At 42.2% G+C, this 26,460-nt stretch overlaps 1 protein-coding gene across 1 annotated transcript; it reads left to right on the forward strand.

The window, feature by feature from the left end:
* The first annotated feature begins 692 nt into the window (after positions 1–692).
* Positions 693–26,460, forward strand: LOC132324775 (potassium channel subfamily K member 17-like). Its single transcript, XM_059841247.1, has 5 exons — positions 693–908; positions 12,451–12,565; positions 21,348–21,514; positions 22,653–22,821; positions 24,556–26,460. Exons 1-5 carry the CDS (start codon positions 693–695, stop codon positions 24,846–24,848), a joined length of 960 nt encoding a protein of 319 aa, XP_059697230.1. The 3' UTR covers positions 24,849–26,460.

Below are 26,460 nucleotides of genomic sequence, written 5' to 3' on the forward strand. Positions count from 1 at the left end.
CCAGTGAGATAATAGAAAGGAACATTGGATGCCATCTTATACAAGAAAGTAATTAATCATATAGGTCTCAGAAACTATCTATATGAAGAAAGTCCTCCCATCTTTCACATGAAAATCACAAATTATAAAAGGACTCTAAAAAATCTGCTACCTTTTCACTTGTTTCTGTCAAAGGATCGTTATCACAAACACCTGTTTGCTGCCTTTTAAATTAGCCTAGCAGCTGAGTGAAAGAGGAATGCAGAATTATGCAGAGTGCTGGCGTACCGCTCTCTAAGTAGTGCCAGCTGAGGACGGAAGCACTTGCGTTTGTCGGGAGCGGCACTGGGTAGCATCAGTCGGGGGAGCGAACGTGACTCGGAGCCGGCTCCAGCTCAGGCACAAGCGGCGCGGAGCAAGGAGCCCTGGGCAGCCCCGCGCTTTGGGACACACGGGCGCGACCTGGAGCCGCGCCAGACAAGGACGAGGGCGGTGGAGTGGGCCGCCGCAAGACGAGCGACACGATCACCTTCATTCCCCAGCACGGCTCAGGGCTCCCCTCCTGGCCGCGGAGGGGGAAAGGGGCAGGCAGGGGGAGGTGCTGGGGGCCGGGCGCTGCCGGGCCGACGCTGCCCTCTCCTCCCGTGGGTGGCCGCGCTCCCGGCCCAGGCCGAGACGCTTCTTCAGCGCCGGAGGCGGCGGCAGCGGGGCCGATGGTGGCGGCGCGGGAGCGGCGGCGGCGGCGGCGCTGGGGGGTGCTGGTGCTGCTGGCGGCATACCTGGGTTATCTGGGGCTGGGCGCCGTCGTGCTGCAGGCGCTAGAGCGACCGGCCGAGGTGCAGGCGGCCCAGCAGCTCCTCCAGGAGCGCTGGGAGCTGCTGGCCAACCACACCTGCCTGCAGGGGCCCGCCCTGCAGCGGCTCGTCGAGGTGAGCCCGGGCGCGGCGGCGGAGCGGAGCTCAGCACCCGCTGGGGCTGCGGGGCAGGCGCTGCCTCCGGCCCGGGGGGGCGAGGGCAGGCGGGGAGCGGCACCAACCGCGCCTCCAGCCCGAGAGTAACTTTAAGAAAGAACCAACAAAAAACAGCAAACTTTTTCCTTGTGTAAGTGTATGCGCACACATCCCGAAGGAGCCGCCCACGGCGTGGGAGCTTTCCGCGGGCAGCCGCCTCGGTCGCGTCGCTCTGTGCCCGGGGCACGCCGGGCTCCCCGAGTGGCGCACGCCGCGCTGCGGCCGCCCGTGCTCCCCGCTGATGGAGAGATGCTTTCGTTCTCCGCTGCCGTCCCACGAACCGCGGCGTTCGCGAGGTTTGAAGCGCCGCCGTCCTGACTGAAGGCAGGCGATGGCGGGGTGTCCCGTTATGTGACTATTACCTGCGCTTAATTACAGGTGGTTTAGGTTTGCTCTTGCACTTTAGGAAGCGTGAGTTATACTCTTTGGTGTCTTGCGAGCGGTAAATTCTAATGGGAAGGCGGCGTCGTGGTAAATTTAGTTGATGTTTATACATGTGTCAAACTTTTTCCATCTTCTACTTGTTTAAAAGCGAATAGAAAATCCTTAGGTCTCTTAAGTTATCCTTGAAAATGCTTCTGAAGATATTTGTAGGATGGTTGCAAAACGTCAAGCAACAACAAATGCAGTCTTATTATTACTGAAGTACAGATGGTTGAGTTTTTATGATACAGATACAAGTAAGGTGACATAAATAGGTTCTCTTTTTGCTCAGCTTTTGCCTGAAAAAGAAAAACCTGCAATATTGAAGTGTCTTGAGTACTAACCTAAACCCTTTGATTTCAGTCGGTGGTGGTAGTTGAGTATGTACTCCTTGCTTTGATGTGTCTGCCTCAAGTAGTTGTTGCAAAACACGAAGAAAACGCGGGGTTAGTTTATTTTGTTTTGGTGGGTTTTTATTTGTTTCTTTGTAAAAGCAGTGTATGATGGTGACTCAAACCATAGCTGGTCAGTGCAGTTCAAAGAATCTAAGAAACTTGGAACTTGGATATATATACTTTTTATTTTTCCTCTTCAGCAGAGAGGAAAATACAAAAGCCATCAAATAGGATAATCATGGGTGTTTCAGCAAGGCTCTGGCAGACAAAACTGTGCTGATTCCTTATGTCATACTCTCAACCCTTGGCTTTCTAAGTGGTATATTCTTTGTTGGCAGTCAGTAGTACAGGGATCATATGTTATAAATTTGGGCCTTTGTGAGCTATCATAGTAGCCACTTTTATTACTTATGGTGTGTGCTATGCTACCTGTGGAATTTAAATAGAAGTGAGAAATAGAGCAGAAAAGACCAGTCTGGCATTTCATAAAGCTGGATCTGAAGCTTCATTCAGCACCACATTCAGTAGTGGAGAGAAGATAATCATAACTAAGTAGGTAGAAATGTCATTCTGTCGGTTTGTTTTACTGCAGCATGACCTCTACGTGTTCTTGATACCCCAGGAATAGGAAAGTCACTCAAATCCCTTTATACCAGAGGTTGGTACAGTATGCTGTGTGAGTACTTAATTGTTGACTGAGTAAGCCCTTGATGGCAAAGTTGCAAATAAGCTTTGTTTCATTTTTTGCAGAGTCTGTGGGTGCCTTCATGCTCTTGAGAAGCCATATTCTGAGTTCGAATGGCTTTGTGTGTTATTTTGAATGACTTTAATGCTGAGAAATTAACCCTTAAAAATCTACAGAACAGATGCTTTCCTATACTCTCTTCTAATTTCCTAGGCAGCAATCACTGGCATGCTCTAGGTATGCTCAAAACTAGATGTTTTTCTGTGCAGTAAATTGTTATTGCAGTACATTCCACATAGCTTATCAGGCAGTGTCATCACTAGCTCTTTTCAGATAAGAAACTTGTATTCTAGATACACAGCTGATTATTTGCTAATTAAGAAAGACATAAAGAGTGTTTGTGAAAACGTAAAGCAGTGTGTGAATTTTAATTGCCTTGACATTACTGGCAACTCCTCATTGTTTTCTTATAGCTCTTGGATTCCAGATAATGCTAAACTGTGTTTGTTTTAAGTGTATATGGGCCAATATGAAATAAAATCCTCGTTTGCTGAGCAATGTGCAAATGTAATTTTACAACCTCTTTATCACTTAGTTCCTAGTTACCAACCGGGAGGGGAAATCCACTGTTCCAACCCTTGTGCAGATGGGGGAGCAACAGAGAGCTCCAGCTTTTAAGGAGCTAGCAGGAGAGCATGGAGTGAGGATGGTTTAGGAGGGAAGCAAAGCAAACAAACCATGCTGTAGTAGCTAGACGAGTGGATTATCATTCAGTGATTTCTATTACTTGGGTGCTTTCCAAGGAAGAAGCAGCCTTCTACTTAACAAAGAGGGTGAAAATAGCAGGCCAGCAAACACAACAGTGGAGGAGAATGTGTTAGAAAGTGTGTGACATCTGTGGTGGTGGGCCCCTGCTTCCTGTAGCTGGATTTTGTTGGGGCTGTCTTGCCTGGAGGAATTGGCCAGCTCTTCCCCTGCAGGAGCAGTTCCCCATTTCCTGAGTAGTTGAAAGTAGCACGTGCAAATGCTTTACATGTAAGCAGATAAACAATGCTCAGTCATGAGTTTATACACACACAGAGGGCACAGTGGAGGCACTGTAGGTACAAGTCTCTCTCTACAGTGCATCCAGGGACGTCTACTCAAGGAACACGTAAGTTTGACATTGTTGACCCATCTAACCCCAATTGTTCTGCCATTGTATACAGTCTGACTGTACATGTGCTCACCAGGAACAAGACTGAGAGCAGGCCATCCCCCATGAGCCACTAGGCAACATGCAAAGAGGGCAATATATGGCCTTTTATTCTCATTATGGTGGTGATCTTTACATGCCAGAATTACTGGGTGTGAGGTCACATCAAAGGAAGCCCTCAATAACAAGACTAGCAGAAGGTGGCAGCAGATGCAATGATAGGACAGATTGCAGGTGATATACGCTTTCAATACAATGAAGAAGAGTAGCTGGACTCAGCTGGGGAGAAAAATATCTATGTCCAGGCAATATTATGTTGGTTCTAGATTCTGGAAGTGTCCAGAAAGTGAGGCTGCACACAGAGGACACTCCATATGGGCATTTCTTTGAGCTGAGACCTTTCCTGTTCTTTTGGGGTTGGGGACAGCTAGATGTGCTTTGGTGTGAATTGCTTCTAGTGCAAAAGTGCTTTGCTGCATAGTGTCAGTGTATATGTAGCTCTAGTCCAGCTAAGCTGTCCTCCAAACTCGCTCCTTTTCCTGCATTATTTTCAGTGGTTACAGGCACTCAGCTGGGGTGCTTGCCAGTGTCTCTTTAATCAGATGATTGGCTGTAGGCCCATGCTTGGAACAGCACTTTTTGTGTGGTACCCTATTACCATGACATCCCTTTCATGCTATCCTTCTTTTTTTTGTTGTTGTTGATAGAAACCTTTTGTGTTGTATACATATTTCCCTAGTACAGATGTTTCCTATACTTTTTATATTGTTCTATTGGTTTTCTATTGTAGATATATAATGCTATTTAAACACAGTTGCTTTCATAAAATGAGAAAATGAAAGCTGAGGGGTTTTTTTTGGTTGTTTTTTTTTTTTTTTTTTACATCTAGAAAGATGTAAGGCTTAGTGAAAAGGGCCTAATGCTAAAGGGCAGGTTGTAAAGTAAGTGGCTGCAGGTGGATCTAGATACTCTTATCTCCAGAGTCAACAGCTAGAGGTACATAGAGTTTGAGCAGATGTTTACAAGAGCAGTGGGATCCCACGTGACTGAAAGATTCTCATCAATACCTTGGCTTATACTGACATTGAACTAGCAGAGAATTGTGACAGCTGTCAGGAAATAAAACCCTGCAAACACAGTTTGCTAAAATAATCTTGCACTCAGATGATGCAACAGGAAGGGGTGAGCATCAGAGATCACCTGACAGTGGTGAGGGTCTTTAAGGAACAGCAATGGCTCATGGTATTGTGGAGCTGTAATATCTATGTAGAACACAATTTGGTCAAGTTAACTTGTCACAGGGCTGATCCCCTGTAATCATTTTTTGCAACTTCATGCTTATCAAAATGTACTACTGCTTTGCTTAAGCTACAGCCAATTCATCATTCTTCAGACCTGTTGGTTAGAAGAGCTGTGGGTGCCTTACCAAGAACGTGCATTTGGTGCTAATAATGCCATCTTCTAGCATCCTACTGACAGAAGTTGTTGAAGGTAAATCATTATTCTATAAGGCACTATGTCATCAGACTTCTTGGAAGGTGATGAGAAGACATACTGATGACCTCTTTCTGGTTAGTTGACTCAGCCCTAGGTCTTCTGGTAGTGTCTAGTACCTGTGTTCAAAAAGAGAAAGGCTGCCGTGCTTTTCCCCTTGCCTATTTTTTTATATCGTACCTCTGCTTAGAGAGAGATGTTCTTTTGATATTATCAAATTCCCAGTTACAGCTGGTCAGGCTTGATGGGAATTAACAAGGGCATGTAGCCAGCTGGCATTGAGTGGTGAGTGTCTCAATAATCTGTCCTGCCAGAAGATTTGACACCCACAATAGCTAAAGACTGGGGGTGCCTTCTAAAGAGAAAGGTAATTCTTGTCAGTTGTTTGAAGATGTGGGTTATTCTTATACATACTTGTTCTTCATATTATATCTTTTTTAATGCAATGAAAAGAAAAACAACTAGGGAAAGAAATCTCAGTTTTACAAGGATAATGCAATGCAACCTTTCTGTGTTCTGTAAATTATATAGGCAGCTTCTTTGACCTTCTTTCAACAGGCCCTGCCTATTTCTGTTGCAGCCCATCTGTCAAGTAACTGTTCTCATTGGGGTTTGGGAAGTGACTGGAATTCAGCAACACTCTGTCTCATAAAACGTGCCATGGATTCTTCCTTGATATAAAAACTTAATTTTCAGAAAAAGTACTACTGGTTTACATTAGCATTTGTTGCAGAATTACTGCACTAGGCTGCATCTTTTGCTCCTCTGCTGTTGGCAAGTGTGTCTAGATGAGTTCTAGAAACCATAGTGCACATCCAGCTGTGAAGTAAAAGTGCTTTTGCTCTCAGGGTTCCTTTGGTCTTGAGGAACGAGTGCCAATTACATTAGCAAACATTGCTGGGGAGATGGGGGAGCAGTTACTTGATCTGCTCTCAGGTTATTCAAGTGGCATAAAATTAAGGGAAATAAACCCCAACATATGAATTCAAAAGAAAACCCAACTGGTTTTTTGGATTTTTTTGTTTGGTTTGGTTTTGTTGGGTTGTTTTTGGTTTTTTTTTTTTTTACAGGTTTTTCTTTCAGGCAGAATTTCCAAAGACAAGGGATCAGAACTCATGGCTGGGAGGAAATGTTGATTAATAATCTATTTGTCAATTATTTGGAAATTAATTGACCTTTGTCCTTGCAATCTGACACCAAGGTTAATGTTAACCATTTTCTTCTGATTTATATCTGGTGTCCTGTGAGGCATAAATGAATGTTTATATGCCAACATTGCACAGAATTTCCAGTGCACAAAGTTTGTGAGTTGTTTTCTCATTATTCTAAATGTAGCTTGGTGCCTTTTGAACACCTTATTTTCCCCCTTTATATGTTGCAAAGGTGAGGAAAAGTGTCTGTAATGAGGCAAGCTGTTTTCAGGAGTTCATGTATGCCCTGGAAAAATTGAGTTTTGTACATGAATAGATAAACTTCAACTAAACTTAGGAATAAAGTTTCTTACACCAGTCCATTTTTGCCTTCTTTGAGAGCTGCTTTCAAATACACTTAGAAAATACTGCTTTTGCCTTTAAAGGTATCTCAGGATTACTGTCACCTCTGGCCAGAATGCCAGAGTTCAGAAGCAGGGGACAACAGCAATGACAGAAGCCACAGTTTATAAAAAGGTTATTTTTATTACTCTTTCCCTGATGGTTTCCTCCATGAAAAAAAAAAAAAATCATGAATTCTTATGGATATATTTGGTAGGGTCATAAGCTTCTGAGGCTTTGTTTTTGTCATTTTCACTTAACTTGCTCATCTTGTGGAGGGCAGGCAGATTAGAATCAGTCTTTAATCATTTATTGAAAGCTTTTTTTTCTTTTTTTTGCTGTAAAGATTATGGGAGGAAAGAGAAGCATAGTGTTCTGAAGAAAGAGATTGTGAAGAACATAGTGCCTCAGTTTACATATACACATTCATTCATTCTTTACTGCTGGTCTTAAATACCTTTCCTTGAAAGCTGTATCCTAGTCACATGCTGTTGTGACTCAGTGCACAGGTGAAAGATGGAATTTTTAGCTGGTGTCAGTGAGGTCAGATTAAATAATGGTCGTTCTTTTTGCAGTACTTGGTGATCAGAAGCTGTGCTGCAGCCACAGGTGGGTGGTGGGGGGGCCCACATGTGATGATAATCGTGGAAGAGAGGGAGTGTGTAAGCTGAGAAAGCTGGGAGTTGCCCAGAGCTGATAACACAGCAAACATGGTAAATGAGACTTATGGGTATGGCTCGGGGATAGAGTGGCTCTGCAGCAAATACAAAAGAATAAACTTACATTTTTGGGGGAGGTGCAATACTCAAACGTCAAGTAGAAATCAAACTGTAGTTGTTGGGGCTTTGGTTTTTTTGTTTTGGAGTTAGTTTCTTTTAGCTAGGCAGTATGAACAGATCTTTTGAGTGTAATTCAAAGTGTATGGTTGAATTTTTGCTGGTATGACTGTAATAACTACTTGGGGTTTATTGCTGCAAAGCTGAGTAGAAGTGGTAAAACTCCAGTGTAGGTGAGTGATGCGTTATCAGTCATCTGTGGAAGTGCAGCCCCAGAGCTGTGAAGGGTTAAAATTCAGGCTGTAGGAGTGATTTAATTTTTTTTGTTTCTTTTTTTTTGACTCTGATAAGGAAACTGTGGTAACGTTGTGTTTGGATGTTGCTGCAGAAAGAACCAGCAACTGATAGTAAAGGACCAAGGGAAGAAAGGAGTATTGCCATCCTAAAATAAGTATGATAAGGGAGTCAACAGAAGTCCACAGCTTCCTCACAGGGTTACCCCTTAGCTTGAATTCAAGGAGGGAGTTCTTTGCAGAAATATGCACAAAGCAGGCTTTTGTACTGGGACGTAATCTAAAATAGGGCTTGTATGTGCAAGCATTAGCTTATGCCATTCCTAACTGAAACTTCAGAGCTTATGCTTGAGAAAGGGGAGCTGGAAGCTCAAGTTGACTATTCTGAGGCATTTTTTTCTAACAAAGGTAACAGGATAGGCATCTACATTTTAAATAAACCTCTTTGAGTGGACATCGTGCTGGTGTTCTAATCACCAGCCGTGGCAATATTAAGTAGCACCAAGCAAAGCCTACTTGAGTGGTCAAAAACCAGAACAGCCTACTTGATGAGAAAATGCAGCAGCCTGCAAATGAAGTTTCATTGACCCATGAAGGTCTAAGAATTTAAAATCTCAATTTATAAATCCTGTAGGATTTACAATAGTTCCCACAAAACTTTTATCTGTAGCTTAAAATTATGTAAGTGTTGTCAGCTAAGATGGAGTAGTCACAGCAAACTGCAAATTATTACCACTTTAGACAGGGGGAAATAAGTGCACAGAAGTGAAACGATGGTTTTATGTTGTACAGCTTGTCTGTCAGTAGAAACCAAAGAACCACTGCATTCTTTTTCCTAGTATTTTAGCTACCCACCTGTTTCCTTTCTGCTTTTTGAATTCCACATGATCTTTAAAGTTCCCAAAATATCAAGCCCAAGCTCTGCAGGTTCAGTAATTTTTGGGTTTGAGCAGTTGTGGTATTGACTGAGGTCTTAGATTAGGCAGATAACTGCTTTGGACCACTGCATTTAAATGCTGCTTCTACTAGTGCCTTTTAATGCATTAGGTTTTGAGGCAGGCACTGTACAAATCTCCTAGTCCTCTGTCCTATCTCCTAATCAGTGTACAAATCAGCCTAATTAAGAGAAAAAGGAAAACCCCTGGGATTTCACCTCAAAGTAATCATAAAGTAAAGCAAAGTTTCTGGTTCTCAAAAGGGTTGGCTAAGGAAACTAAGCACTTATGATGCAACACGTGTGATTTACTTTGTTCCTAGTTCCTTCTGAACCCACAGGCTAAAATATATTTCAAATTTATTTGAAAATCCATAGCAGAAACATATCAACACCTCTTCAATGGAAAAAGCAGGGAGAATTCAGATGTTCTGCTAGAGTGTTTATCAGCTGGGTTTTTTCCTGTCTTCTCTTTAAAATTATAAACCGTTTTTAATTTTTCTATGAAAAAGAGCAGTAACCTAAAGTCTAAACAGCAACAGCAAAAGTCTAAAGGAATATAGTAAATTAAGGAGAATATTTACTGATCTCTCCCTGAATGCTCAGTCAGCCTTCAGGAGTTTGCAATCCAATGACTTCCTGTGCCAGAAGTAATTTCTGTGCATTAATAGCCATCTATGGATTTCTCTTTCATAAATCCACCCCCGTGGGCACATCTGCAGGAAGGCAAGCTCCATTAGTTCTACAATTCTCAGAAGAGTCAATCTTTAGTTTTCTGTCATCATTGTTGCTATGTCAAAGGTTGATTCTAGATAGTATAATAAAACATTTTTTACTTTAGGAAAACAAAGACTGTATCCTTATCTCCAACCACTGTGAATCTTCCCTTTTAAGGGTGGCATCAGTAGCTCTTTCTTCCTAACAGTAATGAACTTGACATTTTTTCTGGGAGTGTTGTTTTATTCAAGTGGCTTTGATTTGCATGAATATTCAGTGGTCCCCATTGGGCTGCCTTCAACAGGTGGGTGGCCCTAATGGTTAATGATGTTCTCTGGTTATTTGATAACAAGATTTAACAAATAAATGCTCAGAGACTTCTTGCTGAAAGGGCTTGGAGACCTCAGCAAGCACACCAAGTGCCTCAGTGCCAGAAACAGAAAACAGCTGGCATGCTGCAAGCTCAGGGCTTGCTCTTTGCCAATGAGTAATGGTTCTGTGGTACCTCCTTCCCACTGACAGCAGTGCCGGTCACTGTCCATTTAGGGCAAATGCTGTGCCCTGTCTTCAGAGCCTCAACACACATCCTGTGCTTCCTGGCAGTAGCATCACTGCCTGGGGAAGGTTTACAGTGACCTTGGAATTCTGAGTTGTTACAAGTCACTGCAAAGCTGGCATAGGGGCTCACAACTGCTCAGCCTCTTGCTTCTAAACCAAGCAAAACAGAACTGCTGCAAAAATGTGAATTTAAACATTTAATTGGTTACTTCTGCTTGCTTCTCACATGATATCTTTTCCAGGCTCTTTGTTTCCTTTTTCTGCATGAAGCTTTTTCCATTATTTTGGGACAGTTCTTGCAATCCTCTCTGGTTAAGTGTTTTTGCTTGATGTTGAGTGTGATATTGTCTACTACTGAACCTGTATCAGTAAGACATCAGACAGGAGAATGGACAACAAACATCCTGCATATTTGAGTTTTTCAAGTATCCCTGAAATAATAAATAATAATTTATAATAAATTTATCCAAGAACTGGACTGTTGCTGTTCCAGCAGGTATATATGTGTTCAAGACTAATGAAGAACTACAGAGATCACAGTTTACAGAAGGAAATTTTGAGGAAAATATCAGGCTTTTTATTTCAAATTTAACTACTGGTTTCTGGAGGGGGGGGGGGGGGAAATAGGTCATTTGTATAATTTTCCAGTGTCTCTCTTGCCATTTAACTTACTTTGGGAGTTATTTTATGTTCATGCACACTGATTCCTATCTAGCCCATTGTCTGCAGAGTTTCTTACACTTCTTAAACCAAAGGTCAAATGTTGTCAGCCTGCACCCCATGTAACCTGACAAACCTCAATGCAGACACCAGACCTGGAAGAAGAATGATGAGTGGGGGAATTACACACAGCTGTTCAAAACAAATCCTTCTGGAGGCTTTTTGAGGCAACCTTTTCTCTCTCTTTTGTTTTTGGTTTTTTTGGTTTTTTTTTTTTTTTTGGTTTTTTTCAGGGGTAGTTGCATGGAGAAGGGAAGCAGTGTTTGGTTCTTTTATGTCACTAATGCTATATACAGAATCTTTTTTTTGAGTTGCTCCAATCAATGTTACAGTGACAAATCGCAGAAGGAAGCAAAATGCAATACAGTATTTGTGGTCCTTAGCCCTTCTCAGAGCACAGGCTCTCTGCTCTGTCTCATAATTTAGAATTTTATAGATTACAGTGTGACTCTGAGGGGTTTAAGCTGCCTTCACTTATGAGTAAATCAATATATTTCTGAGAATGCTTTAACAATGTTTATTGCTTAGAAAAATGTGTTGATCTCTGAGCTGCTCCTTGGTCTTAATATGACAATTAGTAGCTCTAGAGAAAAGATATAATGATCCTTTTAGTTAAGCTGCTGCTTGGGACCCTGGAAACAGTTCTTAATTCACAGCCCTGTATAATATTATATAAATTGTATAAATTGTGTAGAGCACATTACATCAGTACAATGGGACAGACCTTCCTCACTTTGCAGGCTTGATGTGCCAGTTTGTTTGATGGATGTATAAACTACAGCTCCTTTGCAAAACCAAAAACTGATCAATGTCTGAGTGTGATTCCTTTTATTATCAGTGGTGAAAGTTTTATCAGTAGTCTTTTTTGTTAGGATGGGGACAGAATTATTTAGAATCTGCATGTCTTTTTCAGATATTATTACTTTTATGTATTCTTGGTTACACTTTGCATTCAAAGATAATCAACTGTCAAGTGAAGTGTGGAATGTTTAGTGTCCATGCTGTGAATAATGTTGTTTTGGACACAACTGTCATTAATTTTGTTGGCGTGGGAAGGTATATTCAGATGTGGGCACTGTTAAGGCATCTGGTATCTTATTTTGGCATAACTCTGCACACTTTGGCTAGTGATTTCTAAGTTTTTCCCAGGAGGATTGAACAGAATCAGGCATAATGCTAATCTGATGTGTTCATTCCCATTTGTAGTCCCACTGTGGGGACATATTGGCCAACCTGAGTAGTCTCAGTCTCCTGTAACATACCAGATCCATTCCTCCCCAAGCCAGGGGGCTTCCCTGCAAGGGATCTGTATCATTTACATATGCTTATATATTTGCTGCTCTGGGACTTCTGCCATTGGAATATCCCATCTGGAAACATTTAATTTTCCTAATGAATATGCCATAAGGCAGTCTTAATTATTGTCTGTCTAGGCCTTCTCTAGTTAGATCTTATCTTCCAATCTCTTCCACATCTATCTATATAATCTACCATGTGCATGTGCAACATTATTGTATTGCTGTAGATGCCCTTTTCTTAGAAGCAATATGGTGGCTTTTGGCTTTTCTGACCTTGCAGCCCTTTGGTCTCTAAGGCACAAGAGATCCTCTACTAACAGGGAAGCAATGGAATCAGAAGTGGTTGTAGTTTGGGATTTTACCAGCCAGAAGTGGAAATGCCAGTCACATGAACTTGCCTTAAAGGGGTTTGTGGGATCTCATGTTATTGTCTCTTTGCAGGGCATTGTCCAAGCCTACAAGAGTGGCATAACCCTCCAGGGAAACACCACTAGCCTGGGCCGGTGGGACTACAGTGGGTCTTTCTTCTTCTCCATATCTGCAATAACAACCATTGGTAAGAGTTCCCTGCTTACAGGGCCACCTCACAGGTGGGAAAAGAGTGGGAATGAAGGCCTGTGCTCAGATGCTGCTCCAGCACTGTGTGGTTCCCTGGAGCTTGCAGTAGGGAAGCACCCATGAACCTAGCCCTAGGAGTGCTTTGTCCCTGCCAGTAATGATCTCCAACTGATCAGACACAGGGATAATTAGCAGAGGACATAGTCCTGCTAAGTTACATGGCTTCTGGGGCCTGAAATTCATGGTGCTGCACTGTCTGGACTTTCTCAAGTCTTATGCACTCTGAGAGGTCTGATGTGAACTGTGCATTGGAATGGGCTTTTCCTATCCCAAGGACAGGAATGATTTTGGAAAATTTGTAATACTGACTGTTGTGTCTTTGGAGACTGTATTTCCAAATTATTCCTCCTTATTACTGCCTGTATTAGATGAGGACCTGCTTGTTCAAGTGAAAGTTAAATAACTGGATAAACATCACAATTCAGTTGACTCTGGTTTCAGCAAATGGGTAATGCAAAGCCACAAAAAAATGATGGAAATAAGTAGAGGGAGGGAAAGTAGAAAAAATAAAATGTACTGGGTATAGAGCTAGTTAAGGCAGGGGCTGTTAATTATTGTCAGTTCATGTCCCCTGTCCCCAAAACCATTAATAACTGGCCCTGATATCTTTTTCTTATGGTGTGACCCAGTATTTAAAAAACATGTAGGGGAGAGTGTGTGGAGAGATGGTTTTTGAGTATCCAAAATCCCTCATGGGTTTCTTGATTTGTCAGCTCTCTTCAATTTTAAGTATATTTTAAAATCAAGATTTTTATTTTTGTACCCAAATGGAGCCTTCTTTTGATTTCTGATTGTTTTTGAAGATACATTGGCTCCAGAACACTAAGCCCCCGAGCATGAGCTCAAAGAAAGGGAGGGTTTGTGGGTTTTCTGTGGGGGTGGAGGCAAGTGGGTGGTGGTGTGTCATCTCCCTGTGACTCAGTACATCTTTTTGCCCTGCTCTTTTGCACATGCATTGTTCTGTTTGGGAACACACTTTCAGTGTGCTGCACTGCCAGACAAGGGTTGCACCAGATGATGGCAGTGGAGGCTCATCAGACAGGGTTACTCAGGCTGTGGGTTTCCAGCAGAGCCTGGTCAGTTCCTTCCAGCCTTTGGTACAAAGCAGCATCTGCTCAGAGCTGCTTTGCCTGCCTCAGTAGTGAATCCCGATGAGTTTCTAAGCCATCAGAGTGGCTGTTTCACCATGGCCAATTTAAGTTAATGATATTCAGGAAGAATCTAATTTATCATGTTAAAATATAAGGGGATGTTGTGATGTCGGCAGAGACCTAGACTAAACATTTCTGCTCTTCTAGACAAAGAGTAGCGGTTAAGCTACTCTTCCCACCCCAACCCCCTGCCCCCACTCCCCTCTTTTTATAAGTGAAGTCCTTGCCCTGATGGCTATAGGGGAGGAGGACAGGACAGGGCATGACACAACTGAGTTGACAGCAGAGGCAATTGAAAATTGAACCCAGTCTTACAGCTCTTTATCTCATGATTTTAAAGCTGGCGCAATGACTCTAGAGACTTGTTAATGATTTTCAGTTGTGGATTTGAGAATGCCATACAAGCCACTTCTATGCAGAAAACTTCAAACCACTGGACCCTTCATTCTGCTTTTTCAAGTGAAGTTGTTAGTTGCATACAGATTAGTGTCATAACACTCTGTTGATAACAATATGTTGTAGAAGATAAAACTACAAATGGTTTCACAGAGCCTTACCCTAAATGTGTTGCCATAATCTCTCGTTATGCAAATTTTTGAGGTAGTTGAGGGGTTCAGCCTCAGTGAGGATACCACGGTGTGACTGGGAAGGATAAATGATTATGTCAAGTAAAGAGACAAGCTCCTTTCCAACGAACTCAGTGAAGTTCAAAGGGGTGAGTCACAATGGGAAACTTCATGTGTAAGGTGTGGCAATGAGATAAATGACAATTGAGAAGACCTCTGGAGGATTTGTAGAGGTTCTAGTGTTCTTACATGGCAAGGAAGGGTTTATCTCAGGCTGTGATTATAGAGCAAATGAAAGCAGGTCCATTGCACAAGATTAGCCTCTAGGACTTAAAACCCAAGGCATTCTGGCAAATGAGTTCAGAAAGGGTAGAGTTAAGATGATAAAGCAGAAGAAAGATTCTCGGGAACGTAGGGGTACTATATAAAGATTTTGAAGAATATGAATGGCCTCTATTCCATGTGTTCCACCTGCTGCAAGTCCTTTGGCTTGTTTGTCTCTTCCACATTTTCAATTTGCAATTAATGCTATCTATGCCTTGCTGGCCTCTTATGCAAAATAACAACTTTGTGACTCTTGTCCTTAGTCTTCTCAAACAGCACTGCCAAAATCACTATCACTTTTACCTTCGTCACTTTCCTTTGAGATGCTCTTTCCATTCTGCCAGCTTCTGTATTCTACTTTGGGTGCTTTAACCCCCCCCTGAGTTTCTCAAGTCCTTACCAGAGCACTTTCTCACTGGGATACAGGAAGGGATGTTAACTTCTTTCCCCATTAACACCAACTGAGGGAAAGAAGCTGAGTTAGCTTCTTTCCCCACTAACAAGGTTTAAATCCCTGTGTCTCCTGTTGCACCATCTTCTGCACTGTATCCTTCTTCCATTTAAATGAGAGCCTCATCTGTTTTCACTACTAGTGATTAGAAGCAGCATGAGAACTTTGCTTAAAAACAGTGAGTTCTAACCTGCAGGCTGGACATAGTTGGTGCCTCAATTGCAGATGTTTAAAGAACAGATATGTATGAACTAAAATCTCTTGTTTAAAGTGCCCCAAAGCCTATGTAGTTTTTGGCCAGTCTCATTATTTGAATGGAACTGCATTTATAACTTTGGGATGGGCAGCCCTGGCCACCTGCTGATTATTTCTCCCCACTGTTACGCTTCTGTGCTTTCCTCATTGCTGTCCTTGACATATCATATCATGCCAGATTTTATGTTATCTCATTTTCTGCAGATTTTTCCATAAGAACCCTTTCTCCAATGCCTTGAAGGGTCATCCTCAGAGTTCCTGTAGAGCTGTAGTAGTAAACAGTGATTAAAGAAAGAAAAGCTAACTTGCTCCTGTTTTTATCTCTCAGACTTCTTTATCCCTTGCCGACACAAAGTCTCTCCTTTCTGTGTTTACTCTCCTCCTACTTAGTTTGGACTAATAGGGCAGAGGTCAAAGCAAGTTCAGAGTGGGACACAAGATCAAAGTTCCTAAAGTCAAACGACCACAGGGTGGTGTAATTTCAGAGAAGGTGCTAGGGAAAGGTTCTTTCTGTAGTCGGTGTTGAGGCTGACTCGTCTGGGTAAGCCTAAGAGTAGGAGGAGTTTTGTCCTCTCTATCCTGAATGTCCCACTTAATATTGGGTGGATGATGCCATTGCCTAGTGCTGTATTGCCATTTTCTGGTGGCACAACCACCAGAATTCAGTTGTGTGAATTTCAAGGTCCCTTTTTAAAATATAAAATGGTCCAAGTAAACCATCTCACTGTGAAGAAAAGAAGGGAAATACCTTCCCCCTATTCTTTCCTTCTCTGGTTAGCACAGCACATAGCTCCCAAAGGACTGGGAGATACCAACAGAGGCACAGATCAGGCTATTCAGTGAGTGATGGTATTAACCACACTGTTACAGACATTTACTAGTTGCCCCAGAGGATTCCAGTGCAGGGAATAAAACAGTACCAAGTTCCAGGCTGTGAAATTCCGGTAGGGTAAAGCTTTGGGCAGCAAGAGTTTTGTGAGACTCTGACCTTCTGCAGTGCTGCCCAGTGTCTGGTGCAGCTCCTGAAAAATGGTCAGGTTCCTGCCCATTGCTGGCTGATAATCTGTTGGGGAATCATTTAAACTAACTTCATGTCTCAAAGTGGTTAAAATACAGAATAACAGCTTGGGACCACTTTCATATTTGAATCCTCTGTGAACCTCAGGATCCTCTTGTGTAGGGGAGTTCTCAGCTGAAAAGCTGCCCCTGTTGATGTGTTGATCTTTTCCCTGCCCTGTGACAGCTGGCAGAGCTTCTGTATAGGCTTGGCCAATTAGGATGTGGCACAGTGGTCCATGGAAGGTCGCTGGTGGGTTTGGGGACAGCCACTCACAGCAGCATCCTCTGAGCTATCTCCTGAGCACTGGAAATGTGGTCTGCTTTCCTGACTGCATGCTATCTCACCCAGCTGAGCCTAAGCCCACTATACAGCTTTCAGTGTATGCACAGCATGAGTCAAAGACTGCAAAGACTCGTCTGAAACATTTTTTTCACTCACAGAAGGAGTGTGCAACCAAATTTTACTCTCATCTGGAACTTCATAGGGCTAAAACTGTTAATAACTTCCCTGGTTCAACTTGCCAGGGTCCCAATGAGCTTCCCCATATAAGACACAGTTCCTGAGATTCTGCCACCACCAGTTTTAAAATCAAATTCTTCAAATTTTTGCTTTGTTCTAACCATAAAACTGAGAAGCCAATGCAAGCAGTGTGGCTGCTTGGGGATTGTGTCCTGTTTCTGTCCTACATGTATAGGCTCCATGCATCCTCCCTGGATGGATGAATTGGGAATAACTGACTTCCCATGCCAGGTGTCCTCAGCTGTGTCCAGCTGATAAGTGTTCTTGAACTTAGTGCAGGCTTGGTGGATACAATGTGAAATCTCACAAGAAGGTTGAGAAGCCAAGCATGTTGATATGTTTTGGAGACATTCAAGACAGGAGGCAGGATGGGAACCCCTGACTCGCTGATCTTCAGGTGAATGTAGATGGTACCAAATGACCTCTGAAAATCCTAATGCTTGTAAGATCATAAGATAATTCAGGTTTCCTGGTACCTGAGGAGATCTCCAGTGCAACTGTCTGCTTAAAGCAGTCAGCTATGAGGTCAGAGCAGGCTAATGAGTGCTTTGTCAGGGTCACCTTCCAGCTAAGCTGGGGCCATGCTCACATTTTAAGGAACCAGACCAACATTACCATAAGGCTGTGATCACTAGGTGTGTTTGTGGTTTTTCCACTTTGAATTTTCTTTTTTCTTTTATTTTTGGTTAATGAAGCGCTTGAATTTTTCATGGAAAAAAACACTTTCATTTGTGCTGGATTAAAACATCCTGATCACTTGTAAAGACACAAAGAAAAGAAATTTTAGATTTCCTGAAAAGTGTTAGAGGAGGAGCTAGTGGTGGGAGGAGCTGGATGCTTAAGGATATAATTTCCTCCAGTGCCTGGGAAAATAGGAATGTGGCTCACTGAACATCACCCCATCTGCCAAGCAGAGAAGTTTTACTGACTATTGAAATGTGTAATGCAAAATAAAATAATTCTGGCATTGACATCCCTCAGTGAACTGCACAGTGGGTACCTGGTCCCCAGGCTTAGATGAATTCCTGGTTATTCAAAGCAAAATATTGTCGACAAGAGCAATCTGTAAATTTGGGATTAGACCCATGTCTGTAGGAAGTGATGGCTTGTATACTTTCAGGTAGAAGAAAAGATTTAAAAAAACAAGAAGTGTTGCTTCTCTAACCATAGTTTTATCAGTGATTATAGCACTCAAAAATTTTTAGCGCATTTTTGGGGGGATTTGGTTTTATGCTAACCCTGGATTTCTCTGCAGATGAAATATTTTGGTAAATTTTCAGATGTTTTTCAGCCTATGATAGACACTTTTTGTTCTAAGCACTTTTTGATGAAAATACTCTTATATCAGAACAGTGAGAACAAATCTTTCATTGTGGATAGCAGGAAGTTGCAGCTGCCTCACTTAACTGAGGGCACTGCAAGTACTGTCTTGTGAATGAAAAGATCTTTTACTAATAAGTCTTATCTTCTTAAGAAGTCTACAGAGATTCTGAATCCCTCATGGGCAGGAATGTAATGGGAAAGCAGGGAAAAAATCCTGAATTACTTAATGTGTGTAACAGAAGCACATGAGTTAAAGCACATGGTTATGAGCATTTAGAAATAAAACCACTCTTGTTTCCTCCAAAGAAGCTTAATTTAAATTGCACCTTATTTCAAAACAAGAGGAGCTTTACATGCACTTTATCCAGCTGCTTCAGTGGAAACACACTTTGATGTCTCTGCAGATTTTAGTGATCATTTCTCAGTACCAGGTGACATCCCAGCTGCATGCTCATGAGGGATGTGACACAACTGGCAGTGCAGTTTTAATTTCTGAATCTGGTTCAGATCTCCTAGTATCTAGCTCACAATGATTTAAGACACCAACTAATACTGAAGAGGGTAAGTCCCATTTTCCCATTCCTGCTTGAGTTTTGTAACAATTGAGGTTTATATACAATTAGGTTGGCATTTCTTTGTCTAGTGCAAGAACAAGTGGATGTAACCAGACAGGAGTAAATTTCTGTCCATTTTGCATGATGTAAAGTCTCCTATGCTATTTGATTATACTTTGTATTCTATATAAAAGCTGGTGGGACATGTTTTTTTGGCATGTGTACAGCACCTGTGTACCAAGTCTTCAGAAAATTGACTTAAGCTGCTGAATCCAAGGGAAAAGGGAGCCAGAAAAAGCATGTCTGGTGTTTGGAGGGCTGGGTTTACTGTGCACATTAGTCCTTCCTACATCATTCAATTTGCCATTCTAAATTAATTGTAACATACAGGTTAAGTTTAGGTGGTCTGCCATCCAGCCCTATGTGGCATCCCCGCAATTCTGAAGGCTAATGTGCTTCACACAGTGACCAGAGAACATGGGCCTTTTTTCTTTTCTGCAGAGAAACTGTCCAAGACATTACAGAGTCTTTTAAAACTTGATATAGAAGGAAAAGAAAGGGGAAGGGTTGGGGGGAAACCACCTTGGGAATAACTGGCCGTAAGTGTGTGTGACTCATCTTCAGCCTCCAGTGCTACAGTAAATGCCCCCAGCACTGTCTCTAGGGCCAGGTCAGGCCACAAAACACCCCAATCCCATAAGAGAAAAATTGGAACTAATCCACTGAAATGTCACAGCCAGTATGAATTGCATCACACCAGACACATCTTTCTATAATTCACTTAGAAGGGGTCATCTACCAGATGTAATTGCCTACATGTCTCATTTACCACACTTGTTAGTCTAGAAATGGTGAAAGATGGCAGAAATTAGCAATCATTGGGGAAAAGTGCATTAACATTGCAAAGAAGGAGTAGCACTGGCATGAAGTCTTAATTAAGCCCCTTTTTTTTGTCTGTATTTCAAAACATCTAGTTACATAACAGCACCCCATTCTTTCTGGGGGGTGCTCTCCCCCTTCCCAGGGACAGGCTCCTGGGGCTCCACTGGAAGTATATTGTGTGCCTAAAATTATTGAAGGGGATGTCCTTCATGTAATCAAATTTGGGATTTGTGGGGTTCAATACTTAGGAATAGTTTGCCCCCAGACTGTTTTCTGGGTGTAGTTTGCTGGCAGGCATGCACAACTAACTGCAGAGTTGTCCATGGTGAGAGATTTTTGTCAGCAAAAACTTGGCACGTGTAGATATCCCCAGCTCATAACTGCCCACATTTCTACATTGTTGGTCAGTGGCTTATTGCATCTGGCATGTGACAGAGGTTAGTGAAGAAATGGCACTCTCAAGTTAACCACAGAGATGTTTGCACTCTCACTTATCTGGGATCCAGAGCCCAGCCCTGGGGCCCCTCCCTGCTGGGCACTGCTCACTTGCCCTGAGGCTACAGCGCCCAAAAGCAGGGTAGCAAGGCAGCAGTGGAGGGAGCACCTCTGTGCTTGCTGTGCCCATGGTTGGGCAGTGCTGGGAGGGGATAGCATTATTTGTGGTGAAGAGATAATCTCCTCTGTGGATGTACAACAATCTCTAATGAGCAGAGGTGAGTTTGGAATGTAGTTAAGGCCATAGGTCTCTGACTGGCTAAGGCACTGGTGAAATGCTTGTAGTGTGCTAGTTCTGTCTTTGAAAGCATCCCATGAAATATACCCTAGTTAAATATGATTTTCTTGTGGCAGAAAACACTGGAAATTACAAGTGCAAGTCTGCAAATTTATGGGAGATTTTAAAAAGAACATATGTGGAATGGAGACAAGTGATTTCAAAGCCAGAACAATCTGGGGATACAAACAAGGCTGTGATTGCAAGGCAGTACCTTTTATTAGATCACTTCCTGTGACTAGAAGAAAGAGGAAAAATTTAAAACTCCTTTTCTTTATCTTTAGGTTGTAAATGGAAGTATTTTACACAAGTTAAATGTAATTTCTCTGGATATATTGACTCTAGACAATAATTTTGACAATTTAAGATGCATTTGGTACTTGTGGTGCAAAAGGATATAAGCAAAGAGGTAGTGTCAAGTTCACTAGTCCTGTGGGACAAAAGTAGAAAAAGGTGGTTGTTATAATTAAAACACTATTGTTGTGATTCAGAGACCATCTGACAGTGATGCAGGATCATGTACCAGTAAAGCCCATGCCAACAATGCTTACAAAAATTGTACTAAACGGAAGGTTTGCATTTACGTCAGATCCCAGCCAGGGCACTGGGCAGGGGAGAGGAAATTGACTGGTAAATGGAAAAGGAACTAAGCAAAATTGGCAGCAAAAGAAATGTTATTTTCCAGCCCACAATAGGATATGACAAACAATGGATGTAACTTACAGTTATTTATAAAAAAGGTCCTTTTGGATCAGTGACCTTCTCACCTAACTTCTGTGGATGATGGAGGTTCACTCCTCCAGGGGGAAGGGGTGCAAGCAGAGACTATTTTAGATTTAATGCTTCATTCGTCCCTCGTCTAGGCTATGGGAACCTGAGCCCCAGCACTGCAGTTGGTCGAATCTTCTGCATCGTGTTTGCACTTTTTGGGATCCCCTTGAACCTTGTACTCCTGAACGAAATTGGGCACCTGATGCTGCTTGGGGTTCAGCATTGTGCCCGTCACCTAGAGGAGGTGTTTCACTGGCAGGTAAGCAGTATGGACAGGCATATCTCAAAGAAAAAGAGACAGGGGGCATTGTCTGGTGTTTGAGATCCTATGACTAACAAGGACAGCCTGGCTGGCTATTTGACCAAAAAGGCAATAATACTCAGAAATAACTGGAAGCAAATAAATTTAGACAATGACAGCCCTATGAGGTGTCAGATAAGGTTGTTTATTAATTGAGGGAAATTCTGTGATGAATGACTTCCCCTACAGTAACAGAAGTGATAAAGGATGTGAGCAATGCACAGTCCTAGACTATCTAGTCTGTTTATCATCAGTTTTAGTTAGAATTGCATGTGTAAGTTACATGGGAGCATTTGTGGAAGAGGCTTTAAACTGGCATGAATTTAGGGCTTACGAAGGTGATGCCCAATTTATGTTGGCTTAGTGTCAATGTTTAACCTCAGCTGGCGTCTAAGCACCACACAGTTACTCACGCCTTCCCAGTGGGATGGGGGAGAGTAAAAAATTCATGGGTTGAGGTAAAGACAGTTTAATAACTAAAGTAAAAGTTGTGCACACAAGCAAAACAAAAAAGGGCATTTTTTCACCACTTTCCATCAGCAGGCAGGTGTTCAGCCATTCCCAGGACTCCATTATGCACAACACTTACTTGGGAAGACAAACTCCATCACTCTGAACATTCCCTGCTTCCTTCTTCCCCCAGCTCTGTATGCTGAGCATGATGGCATATGGTATGGAATATCCCTTTGGTCACTTGGGCTCAGCTGTCCTGGCTGTGTCCCCTCCCAAATTCCTGTGTACCCCCAGCCTACTCACTGGAGGGGTGGGATGAGAAGCAGAGAAAGCCTTCTCACTGTGCAGGCACTGCCCAGCAACAATAAGAACATTCTGTATCACCAACACTGTTTTCAACACAAATTTAAAGCACAACCTCCTACTAACTACTGTGAAGAAAATAACTATCCCAGCTGAAGCCAGCACATGTGTAGGACAGACACGCCGTTTGTTATAGTGGAATTCAATGAATGTTTGTATGTTTTTGTGGAGATCATCATCATATCATCATCATCTCCAACTGGAAAACAAGCTGGACTTTCCTTGCTGCACTTCTTGTGACAAACTTTTTCTTTTTTTTTTTTCCTTCCTGTTTTACTAGAATAAAACTTCCTTCCTGATGAAGACCTGTGCACTGGTAACTGGCTTGTTATTGTTCCTCCTGCTACCTCCCTTGTTATTCTCTAACAAAGAAGGCTGGTCTTATGAAGAAGGCTTCTACTATTCCTTCATTACCCTCAGCACTATAGGGTTTGGAGACTATGTGATTGGTGAGTAGTTCACATTTCATTGCTTTCACCTACTGAACAGCAAATCCATGACATACAAAGCTCCCCACGTGGCAGTTTGGCACCAGTAGCAATCCCCAGAGCTGAGGATCAGTACGTGTGGTGTGCATTTGGCAGGTGGGAAAAGACATGATTTCTGCCATAGCAATGACACCTGAGGAAGAGCAAAGGCATTCTTTCCCAGTCAGTAGGTGGCATTGAAGTGGCCTGTCCCTTGAATGACTATGCCACCAGGCAGGAGTGCCATGGTTTAATCACAGCAGATGGTAAGGGCACACTTTTTCACACTCCAGTGCCACTCTGCATCTTCATTAACAGACAGGGACTGTTTCTTCTGTCAAAACCCTAGATAACTACTTTCTAAAAGTTAACTTAAGTCACTTAGCTATAGACTATCAGGCACCAGGCATTACTTAGTTTTGGATGCCAAAACCCTTTGCTGGAGGAAATGGGATTGGATCCAGACCCTGCATTACTGAAATGCAGGACACGCCTCTTTGATAAAGACTTTCTCATTAAAAACAAATTGATTATAGAAACACATGCACTCTTGAATTCCTGAGAGACAGAAAGACTAAAACATCCTATTACAGATTTGCTATTTTCATTTCTTCATAGCACTTGCTTGATGCTTAGACAACTTTAGTGGCAGTTACTTTAGGACTTGTCTGTAATGCATCAAAGTTATGATTAGAGCTTGTGTAGGCACATGTAAATAAGTTGGGAATAAAGTTAGCTTGGGCAAGGGTAGCCAGATGGAGCTTGACAAAAGCTGGGTCAGCACAGCATTTTCCTATACTGATTTTACAGATAATGCTGATCTCTGTGCTACAACAGCTTTACTTTTCTCAGTTTCTGGTAATGCATTTGGTATTCCTTCCTCTTCCAGGTGTGCCTTCACCTGTGTAGTACCTTTGTAACTGGAATACTGCCATAGAGACACTAGGTTTGGTGTGGGAATAATTGAATATGTCAGTTGTGATGTGTAGAGGCTAAACAATTTTGCCTTACAATCCTGTATGTGTGGTTTAAGCCTCGAAAATAAGGTTCAGGTGACATTCACACTGTTTCCCCACTAGTGTGATACAGAGCTGGAAGGAATAAATGACCTGTGGGGAAGCATCTCTGCAGAAAAGGACCTGGCAGTCCTGGTGGGCACCAAGCTGTCCGTGATCCTGCAGAGGGTGCCTCTGTGGCTGTAAAGACCAGTGATAACTTCAAATTGTCTTTCAAGGTTTGGTTGTTCTTGGAGGTTTCAGGACTGCTCAGGCCTCTTTTCTCCTGCTCTCAGAGACTCTCTTGCTTATATCTGGTTTAACAAGATACATTTGGTGGTACATAAAACCTGCTTGCCTCTCTGTCTGCAGGGACCTCTGTTACATGCTAATACAATATTGTGGTGCTGAGTGATAAGCAGAGAAACTAAACTGTGTGCTTGAATGTGAATAATTTCACTTTGACGTGGATGTAATTTGGGATTTAGTTTTCTTTCTTGAGAGTGATATTTGCAGTTCTAAAGGAGTACTAGGCTGTTGCTCACAAATCATGAAACATACTTACAACATCAGTTCACATGCTAAGTGGATGGCATACTTGTGTTTTATGTAGAAATCACTAATATTCGGTGATATTTCAACTGTCTTTGCTTTACATGTAATGTCTCCTTTGAGGCGCTCTTGATCCAATGTAGAAATGTTTTGGGTGATTCTGTTGTAGGGATGAACCCAGATCGCACCTATCCAAGCTGGTACAAGAATGTAATCTCTCTGTGGATCCTCTTTGGGATGGCCTGGCTAGCGCTGGTTATCAAATTTTGCATCAACCTCCTAGAGAGCTCCAGTGACTTCTGCCAATGCAACAAGAATACAGAGATGGCTGAAGATTTAATGGATGGTAACAAAAATAGCATGACTGGACTTCAAAATGCAGAGATCTGCTGTGACAAAGACACAAAAATGAAAGGACCAGTTGAATCTCACTCTTACACAGCTCCTACAGAAGCCGTCTAGGGAAGAAAAATGTTCTCAGTGTCCTGTAGGTTTTAGTGCACCAGAGATGAACCATTTAGAAATGTGTATGTGGAGCTGCTCTGACCTGTGAATGAGGAGAAAGTTTGCTTATTGAGCTTGAAATGCTTTTATTTTGAATTGAGCAATGAGAGAATGTTTCATTTCCAGCACCACCAAGTACTACTGACAGGACTCTTAGCCAAAAGTAGATTTATGGAAATATTACCTGCCCTCCCACCTCAATCTATGAGGTAATCTGACATCCCTGAGCAACACTAGCTGTTGTGCATTTCTTTGCATGATTCTTGCAGCCTCTAGTCATACGAATGGCACTTTGCAAATGCCACAGCCATAAAAGTGTCATTTAATGCAGGAAACAAATGGCATATTGCCAAAAGAAACGAAAAGCACTGATTAAAGCTATCTGGCAGTCATGGCAGATGTGCACCATCACCTATATACTTGTGCTTGAAAAAGGTGGTAACAAGGTTTTGCTCTCTGATCGTTCATACGGGGATGGCAATGAGGAAGAGCTCATAGAGGTGCCTGATAGATCATTCAATTTTTTAAAAAGTAATTTCTGCATCAGAAGTCTGCTAAGAGAAAGAGACTGGGTTTGCTATTCCTTACTACAGAACTTATGTGGGTTCATTCTTTGAAGTTTTTTGCAGACCAAATGTCATCAGCTCAATGCGACAGTTCATTTAGATAGCTTTGTATTTTGTCACATCTTGGAAGTCAGAAAAGGACGACTAGAGGCAATTTTAAAAGTCAGTGGTTCCAACATTTTCCTATCAACAATATTAACAAGGGCTACTTCAGTCTAGAAACAGACTGAATTTTCTTCAACTATGACCAAGAGATGCTACTGTGATGAACTTTTCATGTAATGAATGATTAGTGTACCTGTTCTATCTAGCATCTTATATATAATCACAACTGTCTTTGATCTGTGGAATGGCATGCTTATTTGGCTTTTGTATCAGTCATGAAACAGAACTTGGTTGGGTCTTTTTAGCTCCATTAAATTCTCAAAAATCTTTGCCATTTATAAAGGCACAAGAGAGTCTAACTCCTGGTGCTGTTTGTATTCCGTTATCTGTTCTTCTCATTTTGTTATTCCTATTGTGCTATTTGCATCTGAAGCATTAACTGTGAAAGCTTCACCATGGCAGCAAACCTGAATGAAGCATTTGGTTGAGCCTTCAGCTTTTGCAATGAACCAAGGTACCATGGGGTTGTTACAGAAAAGACTGAAAACAGAGTCTGTTGGAGTATGGGACTGAGAAATTAGAAATATCCTATAGCTATATTCACAGAAGTGGAGTGAGTGAAAAGTGTACCGTCTTCAGGAACACCAGTTCTGAAACAAACATTGTGAAAAAAGTGTTTCCAGAAGAGGCCAGTCTGAGTATTGATATCTGGTGGAACTGATTATAGGGAAAAAATGCAGCAAAGGGATCAGCTGAATGAAATTCAGTCTGTTGACCTTTTTCTGATTGCACAGTAGTAAATGTTCTCTCAAATACTGTTTGAAGGAGCAGCAGAGATCAGGAAGGGAAACAGAGGACCTCTTGGATCATACTGATGCAATAAATACATTTCAAATTTT

The sequence above is a fragment of the Haemorhous mexicanus genome, chromosome 3, assembly GCF_027477595.1.
Source record: "Haemorhous mexicanus isolate bHaeMex1 chromosome 3, bHaeMex1.pri, whole genome shotgun sequence".
In the NCBI taxonomy this organism is placed as follows: domain Eukaryota; kingdom Metazoa; phylum Chordata; class Aves; order Passeriformes; family Fringillidae; genus Haemorhous; species Haemorhous mexicanus.

Bases quoted from the DNA above. Each gene is read 5' to 3' on its own strand.
- LOC132324775 (XM_059841247.1), top strand. From the start codon at position 693: ATGGTGGCGGCGCGGGAGCGGCGGCGGCGGCGGCGCTGGGGGGTGCTG. The intron at 21,515-22,652 runs GTAAGCAGTATG...CTGTTTTACTAG, and splicing joins AGGAGGTGTTTCACTGGCAG to AATAAAACTTCCTTCCTGAT. The intron at 22,822-24,555 runs GTGAGTAGTTCA...ATTCTGTTGTAG, and splicing joins GTTTGGAGACTATGTGATTG to GGATGAACCCAGATCGCACC.